General features: G+C 37.7%; 1 protein-coding gene across 1 annotated transcript in view; it reads left to right on the forward strand.

The window, feature by feature from the left end:
• The window catches only part of opn4b (opsin 4b), a 23830-nt gene continuing 10679 nt past the window's right edge, over window positions 1–13151 (forward strand). The window contains exons 1-3 of the mRNA XM_058407192.1: window positions 1–378; window positions 7978–8120; window positions 8690–8823. Coding sequence (XP_058263175.1) covers window positions 313–378; window positions 7978–8120; window positions 8690–8823 — 343 coding nt within the window. The 5' untranslated portion in view covers window positions 1–312. The remainder of the gene's footprint in view (window positions 379–7977; window positions 8121–8689; window positions 8824–13151) is intronic.

Consider the following 13151-nt stretch of genomic DNA (forward strand, 5'->3'; position numbering starts at 1 on the left):
GAGAGCATGTGCAGCTTTCTAAGCTTTGTATGCATGTACTGGTCCATGCTCTTCAATTGTGCTGTGTGATTACAATAGAGGAAAGACTCTAAAGTCCAGTGGTATCGTGCGCGTGCTCTGTCTTACACCTGTTTTACACACCTTGTCTCCGGCAAACTTTCTTCCACAGGCAGAGGGGGAACTCTCTTCCCCTTTAGCCTTATAGGGAACAACCCGTGATGCTCGTCTCGCACTAAGCAGTAGCAAACAGTAGCACTTTCTCCTCTCTGAACTTTTTGCTCGGGGTTCCCCATCACTCCGGAGCCGAACAGCATGGCGGGACACACCGACGAGCCTTGGAACTACAGCAGCGCGGAGCTGCACGAGCGCACCACCTCGGTAAGACCTCGTTCATACCTGGATAACTTCAGCCTTGCAGTGAAATTGTCTTCTTGTTATATCACTGATTGTGGGATGAAGCAACTTGCTCCGTACTATTATATCTGACCAGTGTAAGATCTTAAAGAGCGCGCGCGTGGATGGATGGATGGATGGATGGATGGATGGATGAATGAGCGCGGAGCTTGGGGAAATGCCTGTGGTCTGTCACGCGCTACAGTTCAAACTCATTCACGCTGATGAGGTGACGTTCAACAGGCTCGTGAGTGCGGGTTCTGCATCCTGTGCATGATTTATTTTATTAAATCATGCAATTTGATTTAATACCACTGAGAAGAAGGTGTGCACGTGTTAGTGCAGCTATCAGTGATATTTTTGCATCTACCAACAAGCCTTTTCTGTTTAACTTTATGGGATGACTTGTATGCAGATGTGTTGCGAGGAAATACAGTGGGGGGGGACGCAGCTATTAAGTCGTACAGAGTTGGTTTATCACGTGCTCCTGATCAATCACTGCTTTAAGCAAGATTCATAAATTGTATAAGCTCAGTATAAGTATGTTACGTTAGGCTATAGTAATTCTATTTCTATTCTGTAGTAATTTTGGGGAATTTTCAAGTAAACGTAATAAGCAACAGGAGTTCAGCCGCGCTGGAGAGACAATTTGCGCTCAACATCTGCAGAGCGCAGCAGCTGGATTAAGAAAGAGAATCTTTCTTAGTGTAAAGCCGTGACGTCTTCATTTGATAGTAAACTACATCACGGTGTCTTGTAATCTCATGTGCCCAGTCGCCGAGCTGACATTATAGATGATGCTCACGTGGAGACATTTGCTGCTAATAAACCGGTCGATATTAATTAGTGCACTATAGATAAGAGCTCTTTAGATTCCGCCACTTTTTTTGTTTTCTTTCTCACTCCGCATCATGTAAGGAAGTCTTGATGAAAACGTATTGGACAGCAGCTGTGTTGCCAGCTATTTTCAGGGGTCACTAATGCATGCTCAAAAACCGTCTAGAAGTCACCCCGTGACGTCACTGGATAATTTGCATATTCATCGTTGTGATTACTTGCATATCAAAACCTTCATATTCTTCATATTGTAGAAGTGAATAGATTTTCGTTTATCAGAATAGACATATTATTATTATTATTATAGAATAATAATAATAATAATAATAATAATAATAATAATAATAATTTTAATGCTACGCTTTTACCGCTGCAAGTCTTCAGTCGTTGTACTATGAAGTCGCCATTAGGCCTTCCTAGTACTTGTTGCCATTGTAATAACGTTTATAAGTGGCATGTGCAACTAGCATTCTAAATTCAGTTTTCTTGCTGCAAAATAAAACATTTTAGATGGAAAGTGTTTGTATATAAAATTCAGCAGTGTATTTATGCATCATATCATACGATATAAGAAGAAAAGCAGCATGTGATGTTTGTCATGGATCTAGTGCGCTCTACTATCTTCACGACCTTTCGTTGTTGCTGCACCAAGTTCCTCGATATTTGCATAAACTCATCTTATCAGTGATGCATTGCTGGACACGCCTGCGTTTAGTCACCAACGGTTACTGTCACTCATGTCACTGGACGTCACCAGCTTTCATTGAGAATAAATAATCGGTTGCTTTGTCGCTGCAAGTCGCTGTATGCGTGAATGCTGAATAAATTATTCCCTTAAAGACAGAAGTCATCTTTGGTCATTGCATCAGAAATATTTACATATTCACAAAAGCAGAATTGCTACTAGTTATTTTTTTATTTATGAAAATTTATTTATTTATAAAATGCTATAGCCACATAACAAGAACTCAGATTATAAAGGAAGAAGACTGAGCTGTTATATGAAACAGAGTGCTTAAACACAGTAAACTTCACAATGATTACAAAGCTGAATTTATTAATGTATGAAACATCACTTTAATGTTGGAAGCAAAGTTAGGTCATGTTCTCACTTAGTTATAGCTGCAATAAATGGTCATTCCTCTCTCTCTCTCTCTCTCTCTCTCTCTCTCTCTTCTCTTAAAAAAAATGAATAAAAAGAAACCAGCATAATCTCCTCTGTACTGAAGACCTTCCCTATCAGATCAAAGTTGCAAAGCAATGTACTGCTGTTAAAGTGCTTACACCACAAGACAAAACGCCTTCCCTAAATGTTACATAAACATTACCACATGCAATGATTAGAGGTTTTACTTTATTACAACACTGTCTTTAAAAAAAAAAAATTCATTTATTATCAGTATTATGTGGCACATCTGTCATCAATGTCCCTCTGTATGAGCTGCTATTATGAAATCAATAACATACTCTTTTCTTTTTGTCAGAACGTTCAACTGAACTAGATCTAAAAAGATGTAGTGGTGAGTAGCCTGGGAATATACACAAAGAAATATGCTTGGAATAATTAGCTACTTATAAATACAGTATAGCCAAGAATAGAGTTTAAAAGAAGAACAAAGAAGTGTGCTGGTGGAAAAATCAACGGTTATCAGCGATTGGTTGGTAAGATACAGAGGTTCATTCAAAGAATCAGTCAAATATACAAACATATCACTCTCATACTGACAGACCAATCAGTAATTGGTCACTGGGAACACTGGTCATCAGTTATTGATCTTTGGGAACAGTGGTGATTAGATGTTGAGAACAGAACTCGGTTATATTTTACACACTGGTAGTGAGAGTTGTCAAAGTTGTCAAACCTAGACACCGGGTTGCTGCAGGAAGTGATGTCATTATGTATATTTATACATAAGTTTATTTAAAAAAATATTATTTAACGGAAGGAAGCTGGCTGCAAAAATGCTACCATTTAAAATATATATATATACATTTTTAACATGAGGACACATGCATCTTCTGTAGATTTAATATAAGAACACAGTATTCTGTACACTTGATGTCTTCCAGAAGGTAAAATAGTAAAATAATAAAATACACTCTTACTTACTCTTGTTTATTAATTTTCCATCAAAACAATTAATAAGTGACACACACACTCAGCACTGTTAGAGCTCAGAATAGGGTACACCAGCTGTAGTTTACTCCATTTTTAAATGAAAATCCATTTTTTCTTAAGATTCCACTGATTCCTGGGCAATAGCGTCTTCTAGCATTCATATGTTGTGATTTTAGGCACATTTTTAAGCAGGAGTATAGCTTTCACACAATTCTTCTTCAGCCGATTCTGTGTGCTGACGGATCAATTTGACCTGTGGTTCACTGTCATTTGGTGTTTTTTTGTCATGTGACTCTGTATGGCACCTGCTTACAAATAGCACATTGAGCTGATTGTGAAGTTATTATATACATGTAATTGTCTGGATAAAAACACAACTCCCAAATGGTTTTTGACTTGCTTCACATTTACATTTCCACATCAAGTTGCTGTCTGTATAAACACAAAGCAGAGTTCAGTTTATTTGGACATGACTTCAATGGTCAATAAAGCACACATTGAGCCTGGACATGATTGATCATAATCAAGGGATGTGCTTTTTATTAGATTTAGTAGCGTTTGAGCATGTTTAGTCCACACTGTAATGGACCTCTGACCTTTACCTTTCTGAAGCTGATAGCTTCATCTAAGGTCATTGATAAGGTGACTAAACACAGTGCTATAACGGAACAGTGACTTTGGAAGATGTGTCATAAGGGGTGATGTAAACAACTAGCGCAGAAGTGCTTCAGCAGGTCACAGGCGAAGGGAGGGACAGTGAGCATACATGTATATGAATACTTCCAGTCAGAACAGCGTAACTAAACAGAGAGAGGCTGAAGCACAGTCATGTGGTTACCATGAGACATCAGCACTCCTCCATTCCATTTGAAAGTCATGGGGGATTGCATAAGATTGGTAGACTGACAGCATCAATATCTCATTTTGTCTTGATTCTCCTTCAATTTTCACATCGGTACCAACAAGGAGAGTTTAATTCCCAAAGCCCTGACTAAACACGAACATTTTACCAACTTTTGAAGCTTATTCCAAATATTAGTATTGATATTGAACAACACAGGCTTTTTGTGTAGTATTGACAAAATATTGATAAAATGGTAAATCCTTTTGATTGATTGATTGATTGATTTATTGGGGTTACATTTTACATTTGATTTCTTTTTACAGTTGTGTTGGCAAATGCTGTCCTGCAGCTATCCAATATGATATAATATAATATAATATAATATAATATAATATAATATAATATAATATAATATAATATAATATAATATAATATAATATAATATTATATATATAATATAATATAATATAATAAATTATAACATAATATAATATAATATAAAGTATTGTGAACAAATGTAATATTCTTTAATTTTATGTCAGCTGTGTTTAGAATCTGTCCTTTAAAAATGTAACCAACTTTTTGAACTTCTTTCACATCAACAACAACAACAACAACAATAATAATACAAATAATAATAATAATAATAATAATAATAATAATAATGATGATGATGATGATGATGATGATGATGATGATGATGATGATGATGATAAGAAGAAGAATAAAAAGAATATCAAGAGGATGGTCAGACATTATTTAAAAATAAGCAACTAAATAAAATTAAACCTTTGAGATGTCAAATTATTGCTTTATTATATTGCTGATGCTGACACTACTGAAACTGGTGTTACTGGGAGTCAGTCAACAGCATCACACTGTAACTGGTATAAAACCCAATATTCCTAAGATCCTGTAAATAGTCTAAATGTTCATGTCATGATTGACAGATTTGTTGATCGGGCTGCAATAGGGGCCTTTTTATAGAAGTTAGAAGTTTTTAATAATACCAGCTTAGGTAAATCCCATTCACATTCTAGCTATTGAACTGAGCCTAAGGCACTGGTTTGAATAGTTTCTCTTCCGTTCTCGAGCATTTACCTTAGAGCTTTGTGTACGGAGGGTGCCTGGGGATAGACTCACTTAAAGTCAGTTATTTTTTGATGTTTAAGTTTATGTGATACCTCGATAAGAATAAAGGAACCTACAGCAATGGATTTTGACCTGGGGGATTTTTTATTTAGCTGTCCTTTTTTCAGGTCAGAAAATCTGATTTAATATTAAATTAATTTCTCAGAAAAGACACAGTTTTAATTGGCTGGAACTAAGGTAGCATTTTAAGTTAGCTATCGGTTCTACGCTGATGATGTACAAGACCAGGCCTGACTTCAGCATACTGTCACCCAATAAGTAACTGTAAGATTATAAGATATAAGAATTTCATGATGTCTCAATAATTTAACTGTTCGACCCTTGTGTACGGCTCCTGATAGTCCAACTCAGAATTTTACTTACTTTGTGCAAAGTTTTTTTGTTTGTTTTTTTTTAATTAATTTATGTTTTTCACCATTGGAAATAAAAATCAAAATAATATACAAAAGTTTGACACAGAACTCTACGGTTTATCTGATCTGAGAGCGGCGCCTCTCCTGGTGTGTTCAAACATCTTCAGTTGTTTTACAGTGATGCTGGATAATATACCAAGACATCAAATAAGGGCTTCCTAATTTATTTATTTTTTTTTACTTCAAGTTGAATCTGGGAAGGCAGATTTGCATGCTCATTATAGTAAAGATATTTCTTGATCTCTACACAGCAGGAATTACTGACTGAACATTAAGAGATTTGGAAAGACAAAGCACAGCAAAGCAAGAAAATAAGCAAGAAGATTTAAGAGAAAGAGCAGAATTGGACAGATCTGTATAGAACATAAATAAATGAACCCTTTGTACCAGTACACCGGTGTTCCATTTCACTTCAGAATGAAAGTCAGACATTTTCTATCAATAAAAACTAATGAATTATTTTATCTCCAAAAGTCTGATATAAAATGAGTCAAGACTCTTCTTTCAGTGCTCAAAGGCTTTCAGTGTGAGATGTGTGTTTTTACTTCAGTTTGGATAATATTACACAGAGTTTTAGAACTTAGATACATAGATTTTCCAAACAATGCCATTAGCAATGTGATGCCTGCTTTGTCTTATATTCTTTGATGTGTAAGGATGCACATTTGCTTATCTCACTTTGTATGAAGTTGATTTGATTTACACTCTTACAAATCTGTAAACTGGCATCATGGAGTATACCTGAAGCTGAAATTAGCTATAGTTAGACTGAGCATGTTAACTGTGGTTCAATAATTAGCACTCAGAGTCAATATACAAAGTAACCTGATGCTATTGTAACCTACATACATAACACTCATTGATATTGGTTCTCTTTGGTTCACTTAGTTCTAGGATGGTGTTTTTTTAACCCTTTTCTTTTTCTTTAACATGAGTAGTGTTCCAGTTTAGTTATTGAATGTTGTGGCCAGATTCAGGTTTGATTCTACTCTTTCATACATAATACATGCAATAAATATCAGGCAGTCTCTTAGCCTTGATCACATCAGTAGTACCCACAAGGTTTAGATGGACAGTTCTTTCTATAAATATCCATCTGACATCTCTTGCAGCAAGCACTGAAGCTGATCAGGCATTTATTACAATCTTCACAATCACTAGTCCAGCCTCACTACAACACCCTTCACAACCAAAAGCCTGCATATTTGGTGGCATTTAAAGTAGGTGGAACTTTCACCTAATTTGTAAACAAAGCCGCAGTTCAACCTTCAGATGATGTCAAAATCTTCCTAATTACTAAATCACCTTGTGTATTTGAGTGCATATTAAACAGTATGAGAGAGGCAATAAACATTAAAATATAGAGGTTTAACAACAGCAGCTTTACAGAAGTATAGAAATATAGAATTTATTAAGTTATTTATAAAGTTGCAATTTATCCCTAACATTTACCCCTAATGAGTAAGCCTGAGGTGGCGGTTGCAAGGAAAAACTCCCTGAGATGATAAGAGGAAGAAACATTAAGAGGAACCAGGCTCAGAACCTGTCCTCATTTTGGGTGACACTGGACAGTAAATTATGTAAATGTAAATAATGTTCTTTCTGAAACATGTTACATTCACATGGAATTGTGCAACCAAGAGCTCCTGAGGAATAATAGGTCAGCATAATTTCTGAGTTCATTATGGACCTAGCACTAATTCCTTCCTGCCCAAAGCTGACGGATGCAACAGCAGTTCAAAGACGGCGCGAGTGGTTCTATCCACAGCAGTCCCCTGGGTCATGGGCAGTCCACATGAATAAGTGGCTCAAGTCATCATTTCTTCTGAAGAGTATTCCACTACAATTGTGATTTTGTTGTCTCCTTCTTACAGAGAGACAATTCTTCTTCTTTTAGTTCTAATTTGTATATTTCTAAAGTTTTATAAACCTGTACAAGTGCTATACAAATAAAACTGAATTGAATTGAATTGAATTAATATTCTTTTCTATGCAATTTCACATAGAATATTCACAGCCCTAGTTTTTCTTTTTAACTCTGTCCCATCGTATCCTGGTAAGAATCATATCCAAATTCAGGAGAGAAACTCTAAGTAATTCAGCAGTGGAAATGACAGCAAAATGTGTCACTATGGTGTTTGATGAAAAAGCATCATTAAAGCATTAAATCATTATCTAGCTCTTCCCTTGACCTGTTATTTGCTTGTCTCATTTCACAGGTGTCTATGATTCAAACTCTTCGGTATCCTTTTCCCACTGTGGATGTTCCAGACCATGCCCACTATACAATTGGCTCTGTTATCTTAATCATTGGCATCACTGGCATGGTGGGCAACTTTCTGGTCATGTACGCCTTCTGCAAGTAAGAGACCTCCTTTTGTTACAGATGTAGCTAGTGTAAAGAAACGTATACAAAGCAGACTGTTGCTCAACATCGTGCTAATAAAACGAAAGAAGCATCAGACCACTGCAGTAGTAGAGGCTAATAGTGGTTGGTGCTACATACATACATCTGATCATGATGAAGGTTAGCAGGCTGCTGAAATAACATTTACACTTGTAGCAAGAGAACTGTAGTGTAAATACCAAGAGGATGAGAATGCCTTTGCAGTCTAAAGTCTTTTATTCACATGGGTCAACGTTTTAGACAAGGGCCTTAAACAGAGAAAAAAAGTAGCACCAATCCCTGCCAGTATCCTGTCACTGGTGTTCAACAGGGGTTTTTTTTGTGGTGTATACCTATTGCTCAGTTACCTTAATGTATTAATAGTTAATTTGAACCCATTAACTGAAAACTTATAGATATTTATCACTCTCAACTCCTGGCCACTTTCCCAGTCTCTCAGCAGAAAACCCCAAACGATATGCACCTAAACCACAGAGATTACACTTCTAACTTTCAGTCTGTCTCTCATCCACGTTCCCTTGTAGGAGCCGAAGCCTAAGAACACCAGCCAACATGTTCATTATTAATCTGGCCATAACTGACTTCCTGATGTGTGTCACTCAGACGCCCATCTTCTTCATTACCAGCATGAACAGGAGATGGATCTTTGGAGAGAAAGGTAATCCAGCATTCAGCAGTGGGCACTGGCTTGCTTAATCTCTTCATCTTCTTTAATCGTGCAGTTCCAGGCCATCAAAAATGGGGATAAAGTGTGTAACATCACATCAGGTTTAGAGGCTGGTTTTGAACATCAAGTGCTTTGTGTATCATTCATTCATCCATTATATACACAGGGTATTTATTCCTAGTGCTGCCTTCTTTTTGTTAGACAATAAATACTAAAAGCAGGCAGTGTTGAGAATGAAAGGAAATCCCTGTAGGAAAGGCAATGTTGAGGAAGCCAATAACAGGGTATGCTTAAGTGTTTAAGGCTTGAACTGATTCGGTGAGGCCTCTCAATTTACTAGCATATCATTTAATATTTGGAATGTAGCCTTTAGAAAAATCTTCCAATCATGTAGTGCACTGTAAGTATGAAAAGCACAGTATCCAGAGCTTACTGGCTAATGATTAACATGTCAGCAACTTCAACAAGCTTTATTTATAGGCAACAAATATAAAGTATATATGCACAAAAGTATGTGGACACCTGACCAACACACCCATATGTGACTATTGAAAACAATGGATATTAATATAGAGTTGGTCCAGCTTGCTGCTAAAGCAGCCTCCACTCTTCTGGGAAGGATTGGCACTGCACTTTCAGAGCATGGCTGTGGGGATTTGTGTTCATTCAGGCACAAGAGCATTAATGAAGTCAGGCACTGATGTTGGGTCAGGAGGTTTTTCATCTCAGTGTTCAATAAGGTTGAGGTCAAGGATTTGTGCAGGAAATGCACTTGAGTTTTTTTACACCAACCTTGGCAAACCGTGTCTTTATGAAGCTTGCATTGTGCACATGGGAACGTCATGCGAGAACAGCTTTGGGCCTCATACACTATATTGCCAAAAGTATTCGCTCACCTGCCTTGACTCGCATATGAACTTAAGTGACATCCCATTCCTAATCCATAGGGTTCAATATGACGTCGGTCCACCCTTTGCAACTATAACAGCTTCAACTCTTCTGGGAAGGCTGTCCACAAGGTTTAGGAGTGTGTTTATGGGAATTTTTGACCATTCTTCCAGAAGTGCATTTGTGAGGTCACACACTGATGTTGGACGAGAAGGCCTGGCTCTCAGTCTCCGCTCTAATTCATCCCAAAGGTGTTCTATCGGGTTGAGGTCAGGACTCTGTGCAGGCCAGTCAAGTTCATCCACACCAGACTCTGTCATCCATGTCTTTATGGACCTTGCTTTGTGCACTGGTGCACAGTCATGTTGGAAGAGGAAGGGGCCAGCTCCAAACTGTTCCCACAAAGTTGGGAGCATGGAATTGTCCAAAATGTCTTGGTATGCTGAAGCATTCAGAGTTCCTTTCACTGGAACTAAGGGGCCAAGCCCAGCTCCTGAAAAACAACCACACACCATAATCCCCCCTCCACCAAACTTTACACTTGGCACAATGCAGTCAGACAAGTACCGTTCTCCTGGCAACCGCCAAACCCAGACTCGTCCATCAGATTGCCAGATGGAGAAGCGCGATTCGTCACTCCAGAGAACGCGTCTTTACTGCTCTAGAGTCCAGTGGCGGCGTGCTTTACACCACTGCATCCGACACTTTGCATTGCACTTGGTGATGTATGGCTTGGATGCAGCTGCTTGGCCATGGAAACCCATTCCATGAAGCTCTCTGCGCACTGTTCTTGAGCTAATCTGAAGGCCACATGAAGTTTGGAGGTCTGTAGCGATTGACTCTGCAGAAAGTTGGCGACCTCTTCGCACTATGCGCCTCAGCATCCGCTGACCCCGCTCCGTCAGTTTACGTGGCCTACCACTTCGTGGCTGAGTTGCTGTCGTTCCCAAACACTTCCACGTTCTTATAATACAGCTGACAGTTGACTGTGGAATATTTAGGAGCGAGGAAATTTCACGACTGGATTTGTTGCACAGGTGGCATCCTATCACAGTTCCACGCTGGAATTCACTGAGCTCCTGAGAGCGACCCATTCTTTCACAAATGTTTGTAAAAACAGTCTGCATGCCTAGGTGCTGCATTTTATACACCTGTGGCCATGGAAGTGATTGGAACACCTGATTCTGATTATTTGGATGGGTGAGCGAATACTTTTGGCAATATAGTGTAGTTCCAGTGAAGGAAAATCTTAAAGCTATAACATATAAAGACACGTTTACAATTGTATGCTTGCAAATTTGGGGGAAGGTTCACAATTGGGTGTGATGGTCAGGTGTCCACATTAGTCATATGGAGTAGTTTAGTTTATTAATAGTTGCATGAATTGCTGCAGCATTAATCATAGAGATTCATACAGCAAAATTCTGTCCTCCTCCACACTGCACCTCGAACAGTTTCACAAACTCTAATTTGTTAAAGTTGTTTGTGAGGGTTGTGCTGATTAAGCCCTTCAAAGTTGCACAAAATGTAGCACTGAAGTTCAGCAAGTGCAGCTGATGTTACAACTGTGACCACTTTATCATGCTTAGATGAGACCAAAATGAAATGTGTAAACCACGACATGCCCAGATGAGTTCATTAGAGGGCATCAAACTAAAACCCTCTAGTCTAGTAGTATCGTATTGCATAGTGTTATACTATAACAGTATAGTGCTGGAGCACACACATGTTTTTCTGCCTCTGCCAAGTGCTTAGGTCTTAGCCATACACGAATTTTTAATTCTTTGAATTCTTTTATAATGTAGCATAATATTTAACTTGACAAAAAGTAGTTCTGTCAGAAAATCTAGCAATGATCCCAGACTTTTACAAGCAGGGTACATCATCCTTCAGTTGGATAGACTGAGACGCCTTTGATCACTAATGGAAGTGTGTTTTTAAACCTTTGCTGTTTGAAGCGAGGCACTTACTGGATGACTGAATCAGTCGAAGCACATTGAGCTTGTTTCCTGGTCAAAAAAACCCTAATCTTTCTTTTTCTCATCCTGTGTCATGCTGCAGACTTTCCATTTTCTTTGTTCTTTCTAATGAATAAAAAAAGATTCATTCATTCATTGCAGCCTTCATTAATTAATAGCTAATACTTATTACAGTTTTGATGACTGTATATTACTTTTTATTAAATTCAAAATCAAATTTTATTCGTCACATACATAATCGTACACAGTGTGATATGCAGTGAAATGCTTACACGACTGTTATGACCCTAGGAAAAGGAAAAGGAATAAGGACAGAACGAAAGACAGGATAAAAAATATAAAAATAAAATACAAAAATACGCAATATAAAAAATAAGAATACGAATTATACTAAAGTACGAAATATAAAAATATAAAAACAAGTTCGCAGTAGCAAAAAATATAATAGAATAAAAACAGAATAAAATATAATAAATATAAATAAAGTAGGGTATGTAAGAATAAGAATATGTATATGTGTAAAAGTGTAAAATGTACATACAGGAAGTGTAAAATACAACAGCTGTGATGCAAAGTTATGTAAAAGTATAAATTTATATAAAGTTATATAAAGTGTAAAGTGAATAGAGTGTAGTGCAATAGTGTCCAAGGTGCAGACAGCAGCAGTACAAAAATTATTGCAAAATTATATAGAGTGAAGTGTGTAGTGTGCAATAGTGACCAAGATGCAGACAGCAGCAGTACTGGGTGGTCACAAAGTGGAATGAGGTGATGAGAGCGGTAAATGTAGTAGCTATAGAGCAGCGATGTCCGATCTTATCTGGAAAAAGCCGGTGTGGGTGCAGGTTTTCATTCCAACCAACACCTGAGTCTACTGCAAGCCAAAATCAAACTTGGATAGATACTGATACAGATTAAACAGAAGGAATCAGATGTGTCTCCTGCTTGATTTGGTATTAAAACCTGCACCCACACCGGCCCTTTGCGGATTATATTGGACACCCCTGCTATAGAGCCGTACGTTAGCAAGTGAAAAGATATCTAAAAAAGAAAGATATACTTTTCATATTCAAATCCTTTGGCTTGATGATGGCCAGTATGCTTATATCTGGAGTGTTTAATTGACTTTCCGAACCTCATCCTTCAGTGCATCCTTCTTCAGTGTACGTCAGTGAGTGAGCTCTGAGCTGAGCTCTCAATAAGTTGATTGTTTTTCCAGTCATGCGTAGAAGCCACTGAATGCAACAATGGAAAGCAACACAACTGTACAGCTTTACTCTGACTAATCTAAAGAAAGGGTATAGAAGCTACGTATCAAGGATGACTCTTTTGTAGATTTTCTGCGCTGGGTATACATTTACAGAATCCTAATTTTCGCTGTACAGTAGCAGTGTAACCTTTGTAAAGTACGTCAGAGCTTAAAAGATGTCTGAGAGGAAAGAGCAGTAAGTT

This window comes from Hemibagrus wyckioides, linkage group LG13 (genome assembly GCF_019097595.1).
Source record: "Hemibagrus wyckioides isolate EC202008001 linkage group LG13, SWU_Hwy_1.0, whole genome shotgun sequence".
NCBI lineage: Eukaryota > Metazoa > Chordata > Actinopteri > Siluriformes > Bagridae > Hemibagrus > Hemibagrus wyckioides.